General features: G+C 52.1%; 2 protein-coding genes across 3 annotated transcripts in view; one reads left to right on the top strand and one right to left on the bottom strand.

The window, feature by feature from the left end:
* The window catches only part of NDRG1 (N-myc downstream regulated 1), a 54,021-nt gene extending 47,419 nt beyond the window's left edge, over nt 1-6,602 (top strand). For both annotated transcript variants that reach the window (XM_047842041.1, XM_047842042.1), the window contains exons 15-16: nt 2,735-2,786; nt 5,675-6,602. In XM_047842041.1, coding sequence (XP_047697997.1) covers nt 2,735-2,786; nt 5,675-5,886 — 264 coding nt within the window. In that variant the 3' untranslated portion in view covers nt 5,887-6,602. The remainder of the gene's footprint in view (nt 1-2,734; nt 2,787-5,674) is intronic.
* A 6,695-nt stretch (nt 6,603-13,297) lies between these two features.
* The window catches only part of CCN4 (cellular communication network factor 4), a 33,783-nt gene continuing 23,054 nt past the window's right edge, over nt 13,298-24,026 (bottom strand). The window contains exons 3-5 of the mRNA XM_047842719.1: nt 22,823-23,083; nt 19,232-19,425; nt 13,298-17,405 (exon numbers count right to left, since the gene is read on the bottom strand). Of these exons, the coding sequence (XP_047698675.1) occupies nt 17,106-17,405; nt 19,232-19,425; nt 22,823-23,083 (755 nt within the window). The 3' untranslated portion in view covers nt 13,298-17,105. The remainder of the gene's footprint in view (nt 17,406-19,231; nt 19,426-22,822; nt 23,084-24,026) is intronic.

Here is a 24,026-nt window from a genome sequence, read left to right as displayed (position 1 = left end):
TCAATAAAAATTCGAAAATGCCAGTGAATAAGAGAGTAATTTACAAACAAGCTTTACTCGCTTCTAATCTCCTTTTATAGTTGCATACATTTTTTTCCTTACTTTAAGCAAAATTCGGATCATTTTGCGTGTGTATTTTTCATCTGTCCACGTAACTTGATAGCTCAGAGCCCTCCTCCTTTAGTTAAAAAAACGCTCTGTATTTTTTTTTTAAGTTTATGTATTTATTTTGAGAGAGAGAGAGTACGAGTGGGAGAGGGGCAGAGAGAGAGAGGGGGAGAGAGAATCCCAAGCAGGCTCTGTGCTGTCGGTGCGGAACCTAACGTGGGGCTCGAAGCCACAAACGGCGAGATCGTGATCTGAGCCAAAATCACGAGTCAGATGCTTAACCAGCTGAGCCGCCCAGGCGCCCCTCTGTGTAATTTGTTTTTAATGACAGGACAAAATGCCGCTGCACAGATACACTGTAATTGATTTTTCCTGACACCCTATTGCCGGACACGTATAAGTTATTTCTGGTGCTTCAGAGATCCCTGCGGTGCTACAGACATCAGTTCCCTGATTAATTTCATGTGGCCCCACCAGTTTCAAGGATTGTCTGGTAGAAAAGGGAGAGTCTCGGCTCTGAGTCCCCCAGTGATCAGGCGATGGCTGAGAGGTTCATCTGGCTGCCCCCGGAGCTGTCCCAACAGAAAACAGTCTTCTCTTCGGGGGTAGTGAAGTATGTCACTGGGGGTCGGAAGAAGAGATCCCCGAGAAGTCGATTTCTGCATCAGGTGGATCCTGGATCTTGACTCATTGCTCTGGACCTTCTCTCACTGCAAGCCCCTCCCTCCAGAACTCTGTACAGAGGTAGAGGCACAAGTGGCCGTTGGTGGCTCGGTTATGCTCTCCGTCGTGTCCCCCTCTGCTGCCACTAGAAAAGGACAAAATCCTTTCGGTGTTTTATCTGCTGTTGTGTTATGCCTGTCTGACAGCTGGGAGAAGCCAGAGGAGGATGGGGTGTCCCAGCCATCAGAGGGAACAGATGGGCTCCCAGCAGAGCCCTGCTTAGACATAAGTGTGAGTTAATACCCGCACATTAGCGGTGGAAGCTTTATCCATGCAGCCTGCCCCCGAGATTCCTGCTGAGACGGCGCAACTCCAGGACGGGCTAGGGAGACAGGGGCCAGTTTTGCTTCCATTTGACCTCCCTCCCTCTCCCTCTCCCTCTCCCTCCACCCGCCTTCCCTTCTTCCTTTCTCTGTGTGAAATGAGAACAGATCCCACCCTAACCGTAGTTAAAGCACATTATGAATGTGTGGCAACAGCTGAACCAGCCCAGGCTTCCGGGAGACCAGTTCAAGGAGGACCGTTTACCGTGTAATCCCTCGCCTTTCTGCCCTTACGAGTTGGGTGCGAGTTTACGGAGGCCGTTCCCATCCTTCATTCCATCTGAAAGGGGAACAGTCCTTAGGGATGAGAAGAGCAAGTATTTATTGCAGTGTCACGAAACGGGGAAGATTGTTTCTGCCGCCATGCTGGCACGCAAGTCCCTGGCTGCCTGCAGCCCCGGCTTGTACCTCTTGTCACTTGCTTACCATTGTCACACAAACCCCAGAGGACATCTTGAGCCCAGTCTCTCTTTTAAATGACATGTGGCTCTTGGTAGAATAGTGGCAGGAGTTGGTGGAGGTGGGCGGGAGCACTGCCTCTGCTGATGACTTCTTCACGGGGTAGGAGGAGTAAGAGGAGAATAGACCCAGGGCATTGCATTTGAGAGTTGTAGTTAATTCAGACTGTGAATATGGCCTTTACTTGGGAGCATTCACCCCCCAGTTCAGATTAAATTAAATTTGGGGGAGTAGTTGGTAGAACCGGGTGTGTTCTTGGCATTCCCAATTCATTTCACTCACAATAGCCCCATTGATTTGATTAACTGGTTGGCCCGACTATCCATCCATCTCTCCATCCATCCATCCATCCATCCATCCTTCCTTCTTCCATTTTTTTTCTTGTCTTCCGTCTGTCCATCCTTTCTTTTCATCCATCTGTCGATCCTCCTTACTTACATCCGTCAATCTTACTTCCCTTTTATTTATTCACCATCCTTTCTTCCTTCCATCTCTCCAGCCATCCAGCCTGCTCTTGAGGCTGGGAATGAACTGCCTTGAGAACACAGAGTTTAGAAAGCCCTGGATTAATCTGTAGGACCCACCCGCCACTAACTAATGGCAGGACCTTGGATGGATTATTTGCCTCCATGACTGTTGGCAATGAAATCTATGTGAAAACGGCACCGACCTCGTATAGTTGTTGTCAGGGGAAAATGAGGTAATGCCACAAATGCCCTCAGCACCGCGGGTGGCACATGATGTTGGTGCCCTTACATTCTAGAGGCTGAGTCAGACACATCAGCTTATCAGTGTAGCCTTCTTTATAGAACCTCTCAGAAGAAAGCGTGGCTCTCTGTTCTTGTTTCGCAGGCGAGGTCATATAACCTGATCAACCCCCACCCTCACCCCAGCTATGAAGTGAGTTTGAAATTGTTCTCCCCAGCCAAAGCTGACTTTGGTGCCCGTAGTATCTCATCGCCTTTCCTTTCCTTTTGTGTGTTGTTCTATCCACATGTGGTGGCCTTCTCCCTCGGGTCAAGCTCTTCAGTGAAGGTGACCACGGACGCAGCTCCACGTGGCCGCTCATGGTCTGGACCTCCGGCGACTGACCGCACTCTCTCTCTTTTTGTCTCTTGCAGCCGGCCAAGCTCGCGGAGGCCTTCAAGTACTTCGTGCAGGGCATGGGATACAGTAAGTGTGGCATTTCCAAGCAGGTGGTAGGTGGAGGACAGGTGTGGGAATTGAACATACGATGACCCGAACCGGGTTTGGATGAGTATTCTGTGTCACCTTGGCCACCTTCGGCTTTTTGCAAACTAGGAAGGTCAGGAGAAGAAATACTTAGGTGTGTGGAGGACGGAGGGCAGCGTAGAAATTCTAGTATCTCCTTTATACCACAGTGGCTTCTTCTGTCTCCACTGAGCACGGATGAGCAGAAGTTGTTTTGCAGCAGGGAATTTTCTTTAGATTTAGGGTGAGGACTAGCTCTTTAAGCACCAAGAAGACAAGAGCGAAGCCATGGAAACCTTTTACCTGTTGCCTACATGCTTTCTTAAGAGACTTCCAGTTGTAGGTGGTGATGATGGTGTTGATGGCGATGATGAAAGAGTGTTAGTATATCCTTCAGTTTTTCTCGTTTTGTCATCGGGACAATCCTATGAGAATACCCTTCTCTCGTTTCACAAATGATGCCCCTAGGCTTTGAGACCTGAAGCAGGGAGCAGAGCGGGGATCTCTGAAAGCTCTTTGAAAGCTGTAAAGCTTCTGTGCCAGCAGGTGAGAAAGTCGCTTCTGCTCAAGACAGTGTGTCTTTGCTAACTCGTTAGATTAGGGAATTGAAGGATAAATACGAGCATAACTCAAGACCTTGCGGTTTCTCACTTGATGACTATAGTTTGTTGGACACCTACAGCCCCTGTTCATAAATGCAGTCCCGTGACCAGAACAGGCAGTGCCGAGTTCAAGGAGCTGGGTTCCAGCCACAGGTGGTGCCCGTTGATGTGTGAGCCATGATGGGGTCCTTTTGGCTCTTTCTGCCTACTGTGTAGAATTATAATGTACGTGCCCATCTTAACTAGGAAGTCTGAATGTCTAATCTCTTCTGGGTTTTCCCCCCCCCCCCCCCTCTGAGACTGAAACTATTTGTTCGTTTAAAATAGTAATGGCGTGTTTGGTAAACTGACCACAGTCTTAAGATTGGCCTCAGCCGTGTTTAGTTTCTAGAGAGGCCAAGAGCTGCTGAGCCTGATTTATGTACTTCGGGCAGAGTCTGTGTCCCGAGGTGCCCTATCCCAACAGAAAACATCTGCCTGTGGGTCTCCTGCCTTTTGATCCACTTTCCCCACAGGAAAGTGTGCGGGCAGCGACGGTGCCTGGAGGATGCCGTCGGGCAGGCTTCATTTACCTGGCAGGGCGTGCGTCGTGATTCGTTTGTCTTGGGCCTGCCCTGGGTTTGGATTTCTGCCTTGAAAGTGTATTCTGGGGAGAAAGGAAGTGAAAGGCAGGTTTTGTTCCATCCGACACACACACACACACACACACACACACACACACACACACCAGCTTCTATTTCCAGAAAGCTGAAGCATCCGGCAGGTTACAGGGGAAGACGGCAGGAAGGCATTTAGTCCCAGAGGCGTCAGCCACAGAAAAAGCGCGTCGTCGTCTACTCGAGTGCCTGCCTGTTCAAGCTGGGCCAGGCCTGGCTAGCTCTTTGCCCCCATGACACCGTTCTGTAGTCACCAGAGCCCCGCCAAGGTCAGTCAACCTCTGAGATTTGGGGTTGAGGAGTAGGTGAGTGGCAGAGGTGAGAATGATCTCAGTTCTCTCTGGATTTAAACACTAGCTCTTTGAGAAGGGAATTCAGTACAGCAAGGATGAATTCTCTTTGTGGGTATGTGTCCCAGAAAGCCAACTCCCACGCCCATGGGGCGAATAATGTGCCACCTCAGATGGCGATGTCTGTTGTTCAGCGTGGCCTTCGCAGTGATGCTTTATTTGGGTGATGTGCTAGCTTCCTGTAGCTGCCCTGAGAGCTCCCCACACCCTGGATGGCTTAAAAAAGCAGAAATTTATTCTCTCATACTGCTAGGGTTCTAGGAAGCCAGAGGTCCAAAATCAAGAGAGTTGCAGGGTCATACTCCCTTCAGAGGTTCTAGAAGGCTCTTTCCTTGCCTCATCTCAGCTTCTGGTGGGAGCTGGAAGTCTCTGGTGTTCCCTGGCTTGTAGCCACATTACTCCCATCTCTGCTCTGTGGTCACGTGGCCTTCTTCCGTGTGTGTGTGTGTGTGTGTGTGTGCACGCACGTGGGCGTTTTGCAGGGCTGTTCTGTCTCCTCTTCTGAGGAACCAGCCATTGCATTAGAGCTCACCCTAATCCGGTATGGCCTCACCTTGTCCTATTGGCAAGGACCCTATCTCCATTCTAAGATTCTGGTCGATATGACTTGGGGGTGAGGGGGAGGGGCAGGGTTCAGTCCTGTACTTCCTTTCACTTTCTCAGCCACCTGCTACGTGCAAGGGCATTTTCAGTCCCGAAGAGTGGACGGTGCCATTGATCGTTCCTGGAAGCTCACAGGCTTCTCTGGAAGCGATGGCAGGTGATGGCTGGGCCGCAGACCTGCTGTGTGGCCGCGGTTCCCCCACCTGTGGCGGATGGGTATCAGCCCAGCCGGCCTGGACGATCTTCCCCACTCCAGAGGTTGTGGGTGGTAGGGGGTTGTGGTACACGGGCACACACGTGGGTTTTGCTGCCAGGGGATTGGCATTCCCATGTTACTGATGGTGACGGAGGGCTCCGAGTCGGACTCTTCCAGAGTCACACAGCTGTGGAGCAAGTGGCAGGTTTGGGATTCAGACCCACCTGTGGGTTCAAGCCACCGTGTGGCCGCCGGTCCTTACCCCCGTCAGAGCCTCACTTGTCCACCTCTGTGAGCAGATACAGGGAGGACAGAGAGCCTGGTGGCCGGATCGCCCCAAGGATGGACAGGTCAGGCACGAGGAGGCACCGTTGCCGACGGGCAGGCGCCTCTAAGGTTCTCCCCTCCCTAACCCGGTGCCCCCCAACCCCTCTCTCCCCAGTGCCCTCGGCCAGCATGACCCGCCTGATGCGCTCCCGCACGGCCTCCGGCTCCAGCGTCACGTCCCTGGAGGGCGCCCGCAGCCGCTCCCACACCAGCGAGGGCACCCGCAGCCGCTCCCACACCAGCGAGGGTGCTCGCCTGGACATCACCCCCAACTCCGGGGCCACCGGCAACAACGCCGGGCCCAAGTCCATGGAGGTGTCCTGCTAGGCGGCCTGCGCCGTGGCCGTCCCCGGACTCTGGGCTCACGCAACCGCCCTTCCTCCAGCCCTTCCCGCCCTGCCTGCCACACCACACGTAACTCGTATTAACCCAAAGCTTACGGTGTAAGACAGCTCTGGGGGGACAAAGTTAGACCGGGTTTGTCGAGGGCGCCTCTCCCATCAGGGCAGGGCGGGCAGACCAAAGGAAAAGAAGCATCTCCGTGTCCTGTGCTCATTGGCGGGTGGCCTGGCGGCCACCCTCTTACCCTCCCTCAGAGACGCCAAACTGCCAAAAACAAGACGCGCCGCCCTAGACGCTTCCTAAAGCCAGGCCTAGGCTGGTTCTAACGGGCATTTTGTCGGAAGCCCAGCCCCTCTACTTCCTGTTTCCTCTCCAACTAAAGAACGACTGACCCAGTTTCTGGAAACAAAACCCCGTTCTGATTTGGGTAGGGGGAGAGCCGCGGATGGTGGGGAGCTCTTTTAACTCGGCAAAACAGTAAGCGGGAAAAAGGTGGACTTTCTGTGGAGGCTAGAACGCTTGGAAAAACAAATCTACGCAGTGAAACGTGAGAAAGTAGGTTTTTCAAGTTCGCGTATATATCCACTTTTTAATGCCGAAACACACAAGCCTGCTTTTCTGGCATCCTTTCAACGGGTGGTGAAAGCGGGCGACAAAATCTCCGGGCTTTCCCAGAGAAACAGTCTTGGCAAACATTGGTGTCATGAATTCAAGTCTTTGGCTCAGCTGTCTTGCCTCCTCCACAGCCCCAGCTTCCTACCCCAAGTTCATGAGCGAGGGATCATGTTGCTTGTGGGGGAGATCATTTAGGTTTGCACTTGCTTTCTTTGAAACGGAGGGAAACATTCCAAACAGCTGTACCTGGACCTGATGAGTCTCCACACGGGGGTGGGGGGGGGGGGTGGGGGGGTGGGGAGCAGGGGCAGGGGAGTGGGGGTGGGGGGCTGTTTGGGTTATTAGATATAAGGGATTTCTGTGGTTGTGATGGGATCCAGTAGAGTTATGATTGCAGTCGATCCCGCCCTGGTTCCCGGGAATCTTGTGTGACTGAGTCAAATCCGGTTTCCAGTCTTTGACAACTGGGGTTGAGTCTGAACTTGACGGCTGAGTGTTTCTGACCTGGTAACATCACTGGATCTGCGGGTAGAACTGTTCTGCTCTTGTAGGGGGTGGGGATTCACACAGGGAGTGGTGGCTGAGAAGATGTAAGGATTCTGGAAAGTACCATGGGATTTCCTTCCCTCTCCTGCCGTCCCCTCTTCCCTGCCCCTCTAACCTTTCGCTGAATGGGGCGGCACCACTGACATTTCTGGGCAACGTGAGCATAGCTGTCAAATTCCTATATTACTGCCTTTTGATTTCATTTGGCTAACCATTTCTTATAGGAAGTTTGATCAGAGTGGATGGATCGCTGCGAATCAGCCGCTGGGGCCTGGTGCTTTCTGGGACCCTAGAGTTGGCAGAAGGAAGTATTCAAGGCTTCTAGGTTGCTTGAGGGGCAGTGACTCAGCTTACTGCACCTGCCACCTGGGAGGCTTCCCCTGACCTGTGCAGAAAGGTCAGGGGTCAGGGCAGGAGTGGCTGAATCCAGACAGGAAAAAATGTTGTGTACAAGGCTTTCCAGAGGAGTTTCTTAATGAGATATTTGTATTTATTTCCAGACCAATAAATTTGTAACTTTGCAGTGGCTTGTGTCTTTTTCCTCTGAGAGATCGTGTGTGTGTGTGTGTGTGTGTGTGTGTGTGTGTAGCCCCACCGTATAGGGAGGGGTCCTTCCTTACCCAGGACCTCCTGACACCTGTCTTGGAGCATTGCTGTCCCATAAGAATATGAAGCAAGCTGCAGATGTTAAGTGTAAATTTTCCAAAAACCACATTCTAAAAGGAAGAAACAAATGAAATTAATTTTAATAATATATTTCACTTAACCCCAGCATATCCAAAATATTACCATTCCAACATAGAATCCATATAACAGCTACTAAGGTATTTCACCATCTTTATACTAAGAAAACAGTGAGTATTTCACACCATAGCATCTCTCAATTCAGACCAGCCCCATTTCAGGGGCTCAGTACCTTGGGCCAGCACCGTGACAAAGGGTTAAAGCTTTTCAAGCTATATTTAGAAGGGGAAAAAAATTTTTTTTTTTACGTTTTATTTTTATTACAGGAAAGCATGTGATAAGACCACTCCCTTCTCACAGCCAGTGACAACTGCTAGAATGTGTGTTTCCACTGCACTGAAAAGTTAAAAAATTTAAAAAAAAAGTAAACACAACAGGTTTTAGTATCACCTCCCATTTTTATTTAGGCTTTGTAGGCTTAGTTTCAAATTTACAGAACAATTGCAAACCTAGCGCCGAGTTCCCATAGACACCCAGTTTCCCGATTCGTAATATCTTCCTTTATGGTAATTGACCACAACTAAGAAATCAACACTGGCGCATTGCTATGAACAGAGCTCCACACTTTACTGGAATTTCCCTAGCTTCCGTCCCAGGATCCCATCCAGGATGCCACATTACATGCAGTCCCCATGCCTCCTTAACTTCCCCTGGCTTAGAACTGTGTCTCAGACTTCCCTGGCTTTTGATGAGCTTTTTGAGAAGCCCTCGTCAGGCATTTTGTCGACTGTTCCTCGATTAAGGTTTCTGTGGTACTTTTCTCATGGCTCAACTGGGGTGGTGGGTTTTTGGAACGAAGACCACAGAGGCAAAGTGCCAGGCGATCAGCATGACGGGTCAACGGAAGAGTTACCCCGGATGCGGTTGACCTTGAGCACCTGGCCGAGCCTGTGGTTCCCAGGGTTCTCCACTGCCCTGTTAACTTCTTCCACTGTCCCTCACTCGTCCTGTGGAAGGAAGTCACTAAACGCAGCCTCTGCTCAAGCCCACCTCCCCTTTTTAAAATGTTTTTAATATTTATTTTTGAAGGGGGGGGGGGTAAAGAGAGAGAGGGAGACACAGAATCGGAAGCAGGCTCCAGGCTCTGAGCTGTCAGCACAGAGCCTGATGCGGGGCTCGAGCTCACGAGCTGGGAGGTCATGACCTGAGCTGAAGTCGGATGTTTAACCAACTGAGCCACCCAGGCGCCCCGTCCACCTCCCCTGTTAAATAGCTATTGTGCTGTTACTGGTATTGGCTTTTCTTCACTGGAGGAGTTTCTTAGAGCGTGCTACTCCCTGAAAACTTGAAGGCTGCATTCTGGGACCGTGAGTGGATACGTGTCGTTTCAGAAACTGATTTGGAATGGCAAGGAGTTAGCACGGCACAGAGGGGCAAGAAGGCATTCCCAGCCAAGGGGCCAGTGTGGACGCCAGAGGATGGAAGACGAGTGCCTTTGTGAGGAGCCTGTAGTGTAGACCGGGGCGGCTGACCTTGGAGGCTGGCAGGCAGTGAGGCAGTAAGAGTTATATACGTGTGAGATGACGATTCCATTAGAGTCACGTGTAACTACCCAAATGTGACGACTGTGTGACATGATAGCTTATGCTTCTTCATTAAGTTGAATAGTGGCGTTGGGGCAGATCTCAGCAGAATTTCTAGGTAGTGATAAGCATAAGAATATCTTGAGATATCTGCCAACCGGTGATATCGGGGTTCGTTGCCTACGCTGAAACGGAAGAGTGTGCTAAACCACAGTTAGACTGAATACAGAGATGCATTTGACCCTCATCCTAGTACGTGGCCCCTGAATTTTATCCCCGGACTGCTGGTCGGGCGACCTCAGGGTAAAGAGTTCTGCTCTAGCTGCAGGAGAAGTTGTTTCCCATTGGCAAGAAGCACCTTCTCTGTGTCAGGTCCTGTGCGGGAGTCAGAACAGAGAAAGGGCAGGTGATGGTAAAGCCGAGAAGCAAGTTCCATAGCAGCAGGTGCATACATCAGCTTTGGGGAGTGGGGACGTGGCGCAGACCCCCGCTGGACCCGCTGAGCTCAGCTCCTCGGGGCTCGGGCTTCCAGGGCAGGCGTGAACTGTTACAGGGGTTTGCATGCACCAGCAGCTAGCGAGAGATAGGATACCCAGGAGGCTTTTTGCCAGCTGGGAGGTCTATTTCTGTCCTCCTAGCTACTTGTTCTGGTTTCTAGCCCCAGACCCTTGGGTTTCGGTAGTAGTTGGGAGACCAAGTGTGCTCTGAGATGACCCCTGTGCAGGATCTGTGGGGACGGCCGAGGGCTTCAACTGTCGCCCTGTTCATTGTCCCTTCTCAGACACAACCTCACTATTCGTCCTTGGATCGGACCCTCGACGTAGCCCCGATCCATCTGGTCACGTACTTGTCTGGGGCTTCACAGGCTGCGGGGAAATCTCTCAACGGTGTCCCACGTGGATTCCCAAGGCGGAAAGTGAAACCTGGCCTTGTGAGGTTGGAGACCGGATTAGGGAGGGGACCTGGGGAGCACATCAGTTTCGTTCTTTGCAAGATCAGATTTCTCTGTGCCTCCAAAGCCCAATAAAATGGTGGCTCTTAGCCCAAAGGCTGTGTGACCTTCAGGTTCTTAGATGCGGAACGAATCAGGTCTTTGTGTCTCCTAAGGGAAAGAATAGAATTGATTCAGCTTGATTTCGGTAGCCACTTGCTGTCCAATCCACTATAACTGGGTTTGTCCTTCCCAACCCCCTCTCCCCACATGACTGCCTCAGGGGTTCTAAGCAACCGATGTCGTTGTGGCCTGTAAATCGCCATGGGCTGCGCCCAGTTAAATTCATTGACAGCCAAACTCACTGTTGCTGGACAGACCCTTCCTTATGCCTGCTCTGAGAAGTATTTGTTTAATGCCCCTGTGTGACAAGGGCATCCTGCAGACACGGGCCCAGGAGTCCGTGCGGTATTTATGATGTGTATCCCCATAGGTGTCCTTTTCTCCGATACGAGCATTTCTTTGGCATCTCCCGGGCCAGCACAGATGCCCGGCACCAAACAGGAGGCTTTTGTTAAACAGACAAACAGTTCCTCGAATGATAGCAATATTTAGCAAGTATTATTGTTTCCCCTTTTTAGCCTTTATCTGTGAGGACGAGTTATCTTTGCTTCACCGTTACGAAAGCGAGGCTCAGAGAGACGAAATGGCTTGTCCAGTCATTTCTAAAATAAACTACATCCTCGCTGCCTTTTAAAACAGTTCACTGAGCACATGACTAATGCAGCCACTATTGACGTCTTGGGATGCTAGAACATCAGTTCGTTCCCTGGACCGGACACAGATGACCTTAAGGCTCTTATTGCTTGTGGGGATGTTTGTCTCTCTGTTAAATAGTCTCGCCCAGGCTTGGATGACCTGTCTTTCACTGTGTCTTCTCTCTGCTTCTTAATTCTTCTGTCTCGTCCTCTGCTGGCAGGCTGCTGCTTCCCCGTGGCTATCAATAAGCCGGCTTTTAACAGCCTCCTCTCCCTCTCGATGGGAGTCATTTTGGCTCAGTTCTCTACTTGGAAGGAACTCAGGTGCAGCAGGACCTTAGACTTCTGAACACGTAGGATGCTTCTGCATTTTTATTTCATCAGGGAGGGGATCGAGAGCACTGGGATCTCGGCCACATGCTTTTTTTTTTTTTTTTTTTTTTAAAACCTTCACAATAAAGTGCTCTGGCCGTTTTCCCCCCAATCCCATTTCGTGAAATTTCACCCACCTGATATCATCAGAAATGTCTCCCCTAATCTACACATTTCTCTTAATCTGGGGCATCTATAGGACTCTATGATCTAACTTCCAATTTTGAAAAAGGTATGCGTCAGGATAGAAGTGTTCTGGGAAAGGATTCACGTGGCCATTATCCTTTTCTTGGCATTGATTCTTTCCCTGACTTTATTATAATAGCATGATGTGTTTCGGGGTTAGTGAACGAGGGGGATTTCCCCAGAAGGCATCAAACGTGTCTTCCACCCCATGTACTCGGCCGTAGGCACATCTGTTCACGTGGCTATGCAGCTACTATGTAGTGCCCCGGGTTTGGGAGACAGAACAGTATGGCACCTTTCCTGCCTTAAAAAAGCAGGGTGTGTAGGGGCGCCTGGGTGGCTCAGTGGGTTAAGCGGCCGACTTCGGCTCAGGTTGTGATCTCACGGTTTGTGAGTTCGAGCCCCGCGTCGGGCTCTGGGCTGACAGCTCGAGGCCTGGACCCTGCTTCGGATTCTGTGTCTCCCCCTCTCTCTGCCCCTCCCCTGCTCACACTCTGTGTCTCTCTGAGTCTCAATAATAAATAAACGTTAGGAAAATTTTTTTAAAAAGCAGGGTGTTTAATCAAATTATAGCACACAATGAAGACATAAAAAGAAAAGTTAGGGGATCGCGCAGCGTAGGATTAAAATAAAAAAGCGTTCAATCAAACATTGGTGACACTTTTTCTCTATATTTGTTACTCTGAAATAACCATCTAAATGAGTAAAAGCATACAGGCACACACCCTGACTCCAATTTTTGCTGTCGTTTTGCTGGTTATCCCCCCGTTCCTGAAGAAACTGAAAATCTGCCAATAATACCTGGTTTCGTTAAGTGCTTACCATGCGCCAAGCTCGGTCCTGGAACCCCGAATGCCGTTTGCGTTTTCCACATCACAACATCGCCGCCACAAAGGCGGGTCCCATCCCATCATTTTCTGCATCTCAGAGCTGAGGAGACGGAGGTGCAGATGGATTAAGTGAGGAGTTCCAGGAAAGACTGACGTGTGCAAAGATCCACTCGAGCCCCGAAGTCAGAGCGGTTTCCTTTTTTTTTTTTCCTAAGTTTTTAATCTTTATTTTTGAGAGAGAGAGACAGACAGAGTGCGAGTGGGGGGAAGAACAGAGAGAGAGAGAGAGACAGAATCTGAAGCAGGCTCCAGACTCCGAGCTGTCAGCAGAGTGGGGCTCGAACTCACGAACCGCGAGATCACGACCTGAGCCGAAGTCGAACGCTCAACCGACTGAGCCACCCGGGCGCCCCCAGAGCGGTTTCCATTTCACCGTGCAACCTCCCCCACACTCCTCTTTACTCTCGCTGGTTCCTAAGGCAGCTGGCAATCTCCATCTCTGTACACCCGATTCTCCAACCCCGGCTTCCCCAGCCCCTGCCGTGTGCCACACCCCGTGCTAGGCCCAGAGGATGCCGTCATAGTCCCTGCGCTCAAGGTGCTAGCTGGAGACGTAGAAAGGCATTGAGTGAGTGAGTGAGTGCGTGAGTGAACGAATGAATGAATGAATGAACAGTAAAACTTCTGGAGCTACCTTCCAGCGTGGACATACTTGTAGTGCTGGTCTTTTGTGAATTTCAGCATTCATACTTCTAAGCCCGTCTCCAAATTTCTAGCTATTTTTATGACCGTATGTAAAATATCTGGGACCCAGTCTCCACCATCTGCACATCTGTGGAATGAACTCGATGTTCCATCGTGACGCATGATAACTACACACACAAGAAGATCTGGTAAGTCATTTTGCTGATGATTTATTGCCGTAAGGACAGAAGCATAAACGGGGAATTTGCGCACCGAAGATCCTTCACACTGAACAAACATGTTCCACGTTACACAAATCATGAGAAGAATGAGGAATGTTGTAAAACATGACAGATCGCCCAAGTGCTCTTTTTTTCCTCTGTGGGGAAATTCCAAAACGTTCCTTCATTTGTATTTCTTAGTCACTTGCAAAAATGGCGGTAGGAATACTTAAATATGAAGTCACAGTTTGAAAATAGATATAAACACACACACACACACACACACACGTATATGTGCACAGATACACAGTTGACCATTCTGACCATTCGTGAGTCCCAAGCTGTGCAGGCTTATTATTGGAGTTGCTTTACAGCAAGATAAGTCTTCAAAAAGCAGTGACTTAATTCAATAGACTAGTCAGGGGTTTCGTTGCTTCCCCATGATCTCTATGTACACACAGCACAATGTTAATGAGATTATAGACAACTGTATCATTCAAACCTACTTGCTTGACTCCCTCTCTGAATCACCTTGAAATTAACATTGTCCAGACACGGCCCTGTTGTCAGTAAAGCACCTCTTGGTACCTTTTGATCTCGGGGGCATGCGCACCGGGCTTCGGGTCAGGAGAGATGGCTCAGGGGTCCGACTGACCTGGGTTGGCAATCCCGGTCTGCATGCAGTTCCCTAGCTAGTAAGACACTGAGCAGAGGATGTAACATCTATGAGCCCCAGCATCTTCTCTCTGACGCGGAAAACGATTATAACGCCAAGTCTCATAGGTTTGCTATGAGGACTAAGAAAGATATAGCAGGAAAGCACCTGGCCCAGGCCTGGCACTCAGTAAGTGCTCGCCAAGTGTTGACAATAAGGTTTAGCAAGAAGTGGTGGTTTGAGAATACAGGTTTCCTCTCTCCCCACCTAAGCACACCAGAGAAATTCACTTGAGGTGCTAATGTGAATTTTTTCACCAAAGGCTAACAAATCCTTCATGTACCTTCCCCTTAGCCCAGAACACGGAGTGACAAAGGACTGGAGACACCATCTGTCTTGTCTACTGGATGGCCTTGCCAATGAGACGCTCTTCTGGGGGTCATTCGTGCTCTTCCTGGAGGCTTCCCCAAGAGCCAGGCCGAGGGGAATAAGCTGGAATTTGGGCTCCAATTTGTTTTGGCTGATTTGTCAGCCTCTTTGAGTCTCAAACTTTCCATGTATAGAAACGGGGACGAGAAGCTTCCTTCCAAACGTCGTGAATGTTAGTAAGATAATTTAAGCAAAGTGGGTGGCACCAAGGAGGCCTTCAAAAAAGGGGCATTTTTTCTTTGTGACTAATATTCCTAACTTTTATTGAGGTCGGTCACACCACTGCCGAGCGAATCTGACTGCTAGAAAGGTTTTCCTTGCGTTGGTCCCAAATCTCCTTCCCCATGACTTCAGAACATGGAGCTGAGACTTTTCCCAGGGGGGCCTGCCTAGGACACGTCCGTTTCTCAAAACCAATGTAACTGGAGTTACCCCAGCCCACTCGGCCCCAGGGCACTCCCGGATTCCTCCATCCAGGTTTCCTAGGATCTTGGAAGCTATGCTCATTTTTCCAAACTGGGATGCAGAGTCAGGAAGAACCTAGCTCTTGGATTTCTGCTGAATTTCAAACGCGGTTAGCCGTCATCCGGTCCTTGTGATTTGTAGACGTCAGGTAATTTCACTCTGAGAAAATCCAACGTAGATCCACACAGGCTTAGAGAAGAGCTTATTCTTGGGGTAAATGCTCTTCACACAAAATGTCTTTTTCAACAAAAAAAGACATTTGTTTAAATATCCAGCGTCTCCTTCCTAGGGCACTTCAAATAAGATTTGGCTGATAAGATCTGTACCTTTGGAAGAAGAGAGCCTCTGAGTAAAAGTAGGAACACATACATGGTGTCTTTTATTCCACAGATATATACTGAGGACCACTGTATGCCTTGTATGGACCAGGCGTGGGGGAGGTCATGGTCAGGAAGGCATATTTCTAGTCCTTTTTTCCTATTTCAGAACCCCCGGCCCACCAACACCGAATTCCCTCAGGAATAACCCGCACATCTCTCATCCGAAGCATTGGATAAACAAAACCATCTCTTAAATTCATGATGAAGGCTGGCTCCTGATCTGAAGGAGGGGAGGACCGATTCATGGAGTTTTGTCCATCCCGTATTTTTTTTTTTTTTTTTTTTTGGATGCTCAGGCACCTACATTACCTGAAAGCGAGATACGCTTCTCTTGGGAAAGGAGCTAGAGAGGCAGTAAAAAGAGTGAAAAAAACAAGGGCAGGAAGTCGGTTACTCTGACACGTTTTCCTGCTCGACCCGCTTGGGAGCTCTAAAAAAGTAAGGGCAGAGACACAGGTCGTGAAGTCAATCCGACTTGGATTTGAATCCTGACTTCCCCACGTACCCGCCGGCTGACTTCGGTCAAGGCTCCGTACCTTGCTGAGCTGCTATTTCACATTTGTAAGAACAGAAAGAATAATAGGCCCTTCCAACACGATTGCCAAGTCTCCCCACGAGCCGATGCATGCAGAGCACTGGGAACAATATCCGGCAAACAGAAGGTAGTAAATAAAAGAATTGTGACAGTAAATATTTATATTCTGCTAACAAGATAAATAATAGTCTCATTTCCATTCATAACAACCTTCTGTTCCTTTTAAGCTTCAACCCACTTTGGCATTTAGTCCCTGTTAAATATATTTCCGTTTCTAGACAACTGGTAAACCCGTCTTCACACCAGGACTGGGGGTTTGGGTCAGCAGACCCGAAGTCTGTGAGAAGGGTCACTGCAGCAGAAAGAGCGGTGTCCTTGTGCCCCAGACTGATGCAGAGTGGATCCGCTTCGTGGTTTGAGCCACATACAGCCTGTAGCTGTCTCCGTTACTTTAGGCGGGTCCGGCCCGGACTTCAGTGGGGTCTCCCAAGGCCCCGTAAGAGCAGAGCAACGTCCCGGGATGCCACTCTCAGGGGTCAGAGGGGCCATCCTAAGGGCTCCCCCAACTCCCAGGAGCCCCCAAGCAGGGAGAGGGTCTGGATGCCCAGAAGAGCTGGCCAGCTGCCCGGTGTCCTGCTGGTGAGCAGCAGATTCACGCCAGGGTCCGTCACTTCTGAAAATTGGCCGACCCTGTTCTGACCCTAGAGTATTGACTGGAGACTTTTCCCGTGAATAAGAATGAAAGTCATCAAATTGCATTTCTGACCAAAACGAACCAGTGTGGACCCTTTACCGTGCAGGGATGACGAGAGACTTAGCCCAAATCTTCGGAATCAGAGACACTTGGGTGTGCTACGGTCAGAACTGTCTATCAGCGTCCACGTGGCAGGACCCACATAATAGACTGTTCCATTGCCCTAGATCCCATCTGTGCTTCTGAACGGACCCAAAGAGTCTTGTGGTTTGGCATCTAGAAAGGGAAGGAGCGATGTGAAATGCCTAGCTGATTCTGTTCCTTGGAACTCAGGTAAGATCCAGCAGGACTTCCAGTGACTTGGACAGGCTTGGGTTTTGTCCAGAAGAGCTGGAGACAGGCACTTTGTCTGGAGCGTATGCAGAACACGGCCAAGGAGAGAAGTCAGAGTCTGGGCCCGAGCAGCAGCGGAATGGGTCGTTCGGGTGGTTGGAAACAGGACAGGGGGCTGACGGTCTGGATCAGGATAGTTAGAAGTCAGCGGGAAGTGGACGAAGAAGGCTCAACTGGGGGCCTCGGAGGGCTGGCCGCTTTGCACACCCTGGGCCACGCCCGAGCCCCGTGTTTTGTACCCGTCTAATTGGCAATTTCTGGGAAGTCAGGGTAGGATTCTAAGTCGGCAAAGATATCGTTGGGATTCCTACAACTCAGGTTGCAGAAGCAAGCGTTGATCCATAGGACCTGGCGGGAGAAGCCAGGCCCGTCGGGACATCGGAAGGAGACGTCGATGGTCTTGGACTTGTAGGGTATGCAGCACCTGCTGTCTGTGCACACCCCACAGTACTTTGGCCGGTAGGGACGCGTGCTGGTGCAGCCGGCGAGGGTGAAGTTCATGGATGCCGCGGGCTGGTACACGGCCAAACACTTCTTCCCTTCCTGCAGGAAAGGAGGTTTCAGTTGGGGTGCTCAGAGGATGAACAGTCACCGTCCTCCCTCCAAGCCCTCATTTCTCCCTTCGCACTCACCACGCAGGAACCCTCCACTTTTCTTTCAGGTCTGCAGCATCTTCAAGCGAGGTTGGACCTCCCCAAACACGGCGAGACCCAGACATATTATGCAGAAGCAACTGAAGGCCTCCCCGGGCCCTGCCTGGCATGCATGGTTCCTCCTTGCAACCTATAAGGTCTTCTTTCCTACCTTTCTGCCTTGCCCACGCCCAGGACTCTCTCACGGTTTTGCCAACGCAGGATGCCTGCGTAGCTCCCTCGGTCTACCAAGTGCCCCAGCTGCTGAGTGCTAGAACCATCACGGGGTTCCATGATCGGGGAGCTGCCCTTTCCCCTAACCTGTTCTTCCTCCTCTCCCCACAGACTCTCACACACATCCTCCTCATGCAGCTTGCTCAACCAGAGTGTATTCTGGAAAACTAGCTCTATCTCCCCACTGGGCAGTGGGCCACTTGAGAGCAGGGCCCTTACTGTGACTCTACAATCTAATTCCGCGCCCGGTACCCAGTAGGCACTCACTAAATTCATTGAACGAATGGCTCTCCCACGTGCCGGCACCACGCCAGAACCGGGAGTAGAGCAGGTCCAGGCTACGCAGGGCTTGACGCTTATACAGATCGAGGAGCCATCTTGGGTTCATAATTACAAAACCCAAATTGGGTGGGAAGCAAGAGGCAACAGCAAGGACTTGAGTTGGCTTTATGGTAGACCCGCCTCTACCTCAAAGGCACGGTGCCTTCACCCAACTTGGGGCCTTTGTTCCCATCTTTCCTGCAGCTCACAACTCTTCCATTCACGCTCTCAGTTAAACCACATCTGCTGAGTACCTACTCTGCACCAGGCACCAAGAATATGGAGGCCAGCGTGGCAGAGGTAACTGATCAGAGAGGGAGCAGAAGAGAGAAGGGAAGAAGAAGGAGAAGGAGGGGGTGGAAAGATCCAGTTGGCTGGCACAGAGATAATGGAGTCGGGGTGGGGGACAGGGAGTAAGAAGGACTCGTGGGAAGTGGAGCTCTCTTGTCCCCTGGGCAGTCCTCTCTTCGTCAGCCCCAAGATGCCATCAGTGCTCCAAAAATGGAGTCAGTGCTGAGTTTTCCTTTCCTTTCCTTTTCCTTTTTTTCCTGTTCCTTTTCTTTTCTTTTTATGTGGCACCAAGGCATGGGAGTCCCAAGACAGAAGTGAGGACACCTTGAGTTAGATAAATCAGACCCATTTCTAACTACTGTGGCCCACTCTATCCTCATCCTTTAATTATCTTAGCCTCTCAACGCCGGAAGAGATGTCAGACCAACCCCAAGTCTTACCGATGAGGAGCCTGTGGCTCAGAGATGCAGAGATTGGCCACAGTCATGTGCAGTCAGCAGCAAATGGGCATTTGACTCCTGACTCCAGCTGTCCTGAGCCCTCTTTAGAGCTCTCCTACTGCCCAGTGTGACTGTCATGTCCGTGCACTTGGGTGTGGGCTGGGACAGGACCACAGGGTGAGTGGCAGTCAGTGAGGGTCCCTGAGCATCTCCACAGGAAAGCACTTCCAAGGGCCTCTGAGTTCTCTCCAGAGTGACCCTGACTCTGAGAATATGGTCACCGCAATGCTTCCGTTGACTGAAAGCCCGCTGATACACATTATCCCGTGTAACTCTTCCGAAGGGGGCTTAACTCTTCCCATTTTCCAAACGGCCCCCTCGAGGAAGTGCAGGCGCCAGGCTTTAAGCTGGGCTTGTAAGATGCCTACCCCGCCCTGGAGGGTGGACTCACCTTGATGTGTGGACGGATGTCCACGTCGCAGGGTCGCAGGGTGCAGAGGCGGCTTTCCTGCTCAGGCCAGCACCGGGTGTTGACGTTGGAGATACGAGTGGAGACCCCCAGGCCGCAGCTGGTGGAACAAGGGCTCCAGGGGCTCGTGTAGGCTATGCAGTTCCTGTGCCATGGCTCCACCTCACCCGTGGCCGCTGTGGATATAGGGACCGGACTCCCTGTGAGTCGCCAGACGCCATCAGCCACTCCGCCCCACCCTCAGCGCCCACAGGGTCCGGGACCCTGAAGCTTCAAGAGGAAAGAGGTGGGCTATCTCCCCCCACTCCTGAAAGGGCAAGTTAACTCCTAACCCCGCCCCAGGGAGAGGAGGATCTGCTCTGGGCTCCTCTGCTTCTCTGGAAGAAAGATCATCTTTAGAGACAGGTGGACCAGAGTGCAAATCCTGCGTGACCACCTCCAAGCTGTAGGGTTCTGGGTAACTCACTCCGGGCCTCGGTGTCCTCGTTGGAACAGAACACCTGCCTTCCAAGGAAAGGGCCTGTTTACTGAGTGCATATCAGGCACCTGCAAGGTGCTATCCCTGCCCCTGCAGAGATCAAGTTTATTTGGAGAAAGTCAGAGGGAGTGTCTATCCCCTAGAGCCTAATAGCTAATCTGGGTGATGCTGAGGGCACAGTGGTTAAAGAGACACACAGGCTTCAGAGACAAATTGCCTGGCTTCAACTGTGAGCATGGCCACTTAGCAGTCGGGCAGCTTTCGAGAAGCTAACCCCACCTCCATGCCTCAGGCTCCCCACTTGCAAAGAGGGGTTGACGCTAGCATTTCCCTCCCAGGGCTGTGGACAGAAAAGATGGGTCCGCGCCTATGAAAGCCACAAGCTGTCTCTGGCCCTTAGTAGACTCTCAGTAAACATGAGCTTACGTGGTTTCTTGACTGTCAACTAAACACCAAGTCTCGGATGGTTCTATCCATGTGTGCATCCCAGCATCTAGAACATGGTGAGTGCTCACTTACTCTCTGAGTAATGGAAAAATGGGCTAAGCTAGAGGGGGAGGCAAGGAAAAAGCCAGCAGGACAAAAGAGAGGTGCCACAGAAAGACGGAACAAGATATACAAGAGAAGCCTCAAAGAGGAAGCCAGTCCCGCCCTAACACACGTGCCCACAGGCAGGAAGACAGAGAAAGGACTGGGCAGAGGGGGGAGAGGAGGAAAGACAGATGGTAGGGCAGGGGAGCGGGGGAGGGGGAGAGAAGGAAGGCGGGGGAGGGAGGCTGGTTTGCAGTGGGGAGGATAGGAAGGAGGGGGGAGAAGAGTGATAAAAAAATGGAGAGGGGTCAGGGCCGGACACTCAGCCCGTCCAAGTGAACAGGTGTGAGGGAACGGGATGGGTGAAGGCAGGAAGGAATGAGTGAAGGGGGAGCTTTGAGAGGCAGAAGAAACAAGAAGAGGCAACTAAGGACAGAGGACAGGAGGGCTGGGATGAGCTGGGGGTGGGAGCACGGAGGAGGGAGGCGGAGGGACGGATTTGCCTAGGAGGATAAAAGGGCTTTGGTTTCTGGGTCGCCCACTGGCAGGCAGGGGCTCTGCTCGTCCTGGGTCAGAACGGGGTCACTGGGCCACGTACAATGGGCAGCCAGCCAGTGCCCCTCCCCCTGTGACCCTTGTGTGGCTCTGCCGGTTGGGGGCCGCGGTGGGACGATTGCCTTGGGCCTGCTAGGAACAGAGCACTGCCAGCCCAGGCCCCTCCGGAGAGGCTCTGTCCCCCGGAACTGCGGGGAGGGGCAGGACCACTGGAGGGTGGCACCCGCTGAGGGCACACAGCCTGGGGGCACGTCTCTATTGTCTGGGCTGGTCCCCTGGCACCCCCCCCCCTTTCCTGCTTTCCAGTTTGTTCTCTGAAACATCTTCTTCACCTAGTTCTGCAAAACCTCTTTCTCCTGTTTCTGTCCTGCCTCTTGGATTCGCCTGTCTCAGCTTTTTCTCTCCCTGGCCTTGAATGGTGGTGTTTCCGGGGCCACATCTATGGTTCTCCACCTGGGCGATTTTGTCCCCCAGTGTCCAATGGCAATGTCTGCAGGTATTTTTGGTTGTTACTCCCTGAGAGGCAGGTGCTGCAGACATCTAGTAGGGAGAGGCCGGGGGTGCTGGTAGACACCCCACAATGCACAAGGCAGCCCTCCCCACAGAGTCTTCTCTGTTCTGGGATGTTGTCTGTACCAGGGTTGAGAAACCTTGCTCTACACAGTCTCCCTGAACAATCTCAGGCACTTACAATTGTTAGGAAACCATCAGTACCCTTGAAACCCCAGACTCTATTGGCATCTCTTCACTCTTTCATGTCCACTTGTCTGGCAGATACTTTCCTTCTAGAAATATCCTCATCTGCTGTCTTCTGTGTCATCAGCTGCTCCTGGTTTTCCTCTTCTATTCCCCACACTCTGTCCCTATCCCCCCTCAAATGTCAGCCCTCCTAGACCTCTGTCTCACTCTACATATCATCCCTGGACCATCGTACCCGCCATCGGCAGCCCCAGGTGCATGGCTTCCAGAGCTCTCTCTGCAGTGGATTGATGCCATGACCCCGGTTCTACTCCTCATGTAGTGCCTCTCACATCAGTACCTTCCTTGAAATCTCCACCCCAACTGCCCTAACTCAGATCCTCACTGGCCCATCCATCCATCCATCTGCCCACCCATCCATCTGCCCATCCATCCATCCGTCCATCCTTCCACCAATCTATCCATCTATCCATCTACCCATCCATCCATCTGCCCATCCATCCATCTGCCCATCCATCCATCCACCCATCCGTCCATCCATCCATCCACCCGCCCATCCATCCATCCATCTGTCCATCCATCCATCCATCCATCCATCCATCCATCCATCTATCCATCCGCCCATCCATCCATCTGTCCATCCATCCGCCCATCCATCCATCCATCCATCTGTCCATCCATCCATCCATCCATCCGCCCATCCATCCATCCATCCATCCATCCATCTGTGCATCCATCTGTCCATCCATCCATCCACCCATCCATCCATCCATATGCCCATCCATCCATCCAAACGCCCATCCATTCATCTGCCCATCCACCCGTATGACAAACATCGATCTGGTACCTGAGAAGTGGCTGACGTGGGGCTAGTCCAGGAAGCAGTGTTAAAACAAGTGGGCCCGTCCCTCTCCTCCTTTTCCAGGGCTTCCTCTGGCTCACCTGTCCACCTATCCTCCATAGTGAGGCGGAAGCCACCTACCCCCTCTCCCTCCCTTGCACCTTGTGTTCATGCTTCTCCTCCTGGGGGCGCACACACACCGTTCCTGCACCTCCACTCCCCTACCTAATCTCTTAAGTACGATAACAATGACTCCCGTGTATCTGGCTTTGTTCTTTATAAAGCTCTCCCTCATTTTATGCTGCGAGGACCCCATGAAACAGATGGGACAGATGGAGAAATAGGGTCCCGGAGGTCACGCAGCTAGTGGGGCGGTGCTCTGGGACTGGGACTCAGCGCGTGTGCCAATCACAGTGGCCAGGGCCCCGCCCCCCCATCCCCCGTCCAGTCCCCTCTCCCCAGAACCCACCTAGGGCGCCTGTGTGGCGCTGTGCTGTCTTGCGGGGCGTCGTGGCGCCGTCGTCGCACACCCACTGCTGGCAGCAGCGGCCGGGCACGCTCACCCGCCGGGGGCGGCGGCACCAGAGGCGCGGGGGGCGCGCGCGCACGCACAGGGGTGTGCAGCCCACGGCGCCGTCCACACACGTACAGTTGTACTTGCAGTTGGGCTGGAAGGACTGGCCGTTGGTGTAGCGCACCCCGTCCAGGACGCAGCCCACGCCGACCACCTCTGCAAACACACACAGCCGCCGCTCGGGTCAGGCCCAGTGGGCTCGGCGCCCCCATGTGGACACCTCCCGCCTCTGGACCTGTCCCAGCCCTCGAGAAGCACCGCGCGTGGGCGAGGGCGGGCAGGCAGGACCACCGCAGGGTGGGAGTGTGGGGTGCGGCTCAGCCATCACCCGCTGAGTGACCCCCAGGGGCCAGGCTGGCAGCCGGTGAGAAGCTAGAGCATGGCGGGCGCAAGAACCTATGCGACCCGTCCGGTCCCACCCCCAGCATGTGGCACAGAGCCTAGTACTGACAAATGCCTCTAGGGTCATGGTTCTGAGAGGGCCAAGTGTAGAGCCAATCAGAACACTTTGAAACAAAGATTCCACTCATTCAATGCATATTTATAGAAGGTTCTAGGCACTGGAGATTCAGCAGCGACCAAAACAGACAAAACCATGCCCCCATAGAGCTTACATGACAGTGGGGGGTGACACAGGAAAGACGGATCACACAGTGTGTTGATGGGCACCAGTGCCCGGGAGAACAGTGAAGAGGAGGGGCGGCTGGGGGGTGGGGGGCAGTGGCTGATTCAAGTGGGCAGCCAAGCCTCACCCAAGTGATGCGGCTTCGGCAAAGACAGAAGGAGGTGAGGACGGTAGGCGGCACAGGTGTCGGGGGAGGGGGCGGGGGAAGGGCTGCAGGTGTCAAGGGCCAGGTGGGAGCAGTCCCGGGACGGGGGCGAGGGCTTCCCTGCAGGCTCAGAGGAAGAGGCAAAGCTGTTAGCACCTGGATACCTGGGATCTATTCGAGAAGTAACTGGTGACTCAGCTCTAGGAATCACGCCGCCCAAGAGCACGCGCGGCGCTGGATGGTGAGCAGAGACAACAGGCAGAAGGGCGGTGTGGGGAGGCCACCCCAGCAATCCAGGCCAGCGGTGGCTGTGCTTGGACCACCCCGGA

This window comes from Prionailurus viverrinus, chromosome F2 (genome assembly GCF_022837055.1).
Source record: "Prionailurus viverrinus isolate Anna chromosome F2, UM_Priviv_1.0, whole genome shotgun sequence".
NCBI lineage: Eukaryota > Metazoa > Chordata > Mammalia > Carnivora > Felidae > Prionailurus > Prionailurus viverrinus.
The sequence above is the reverse complement of the archived record's forward strand: the minus strand, read 5'-3'. Positions and strand labels throughout refer to the sequence as shown.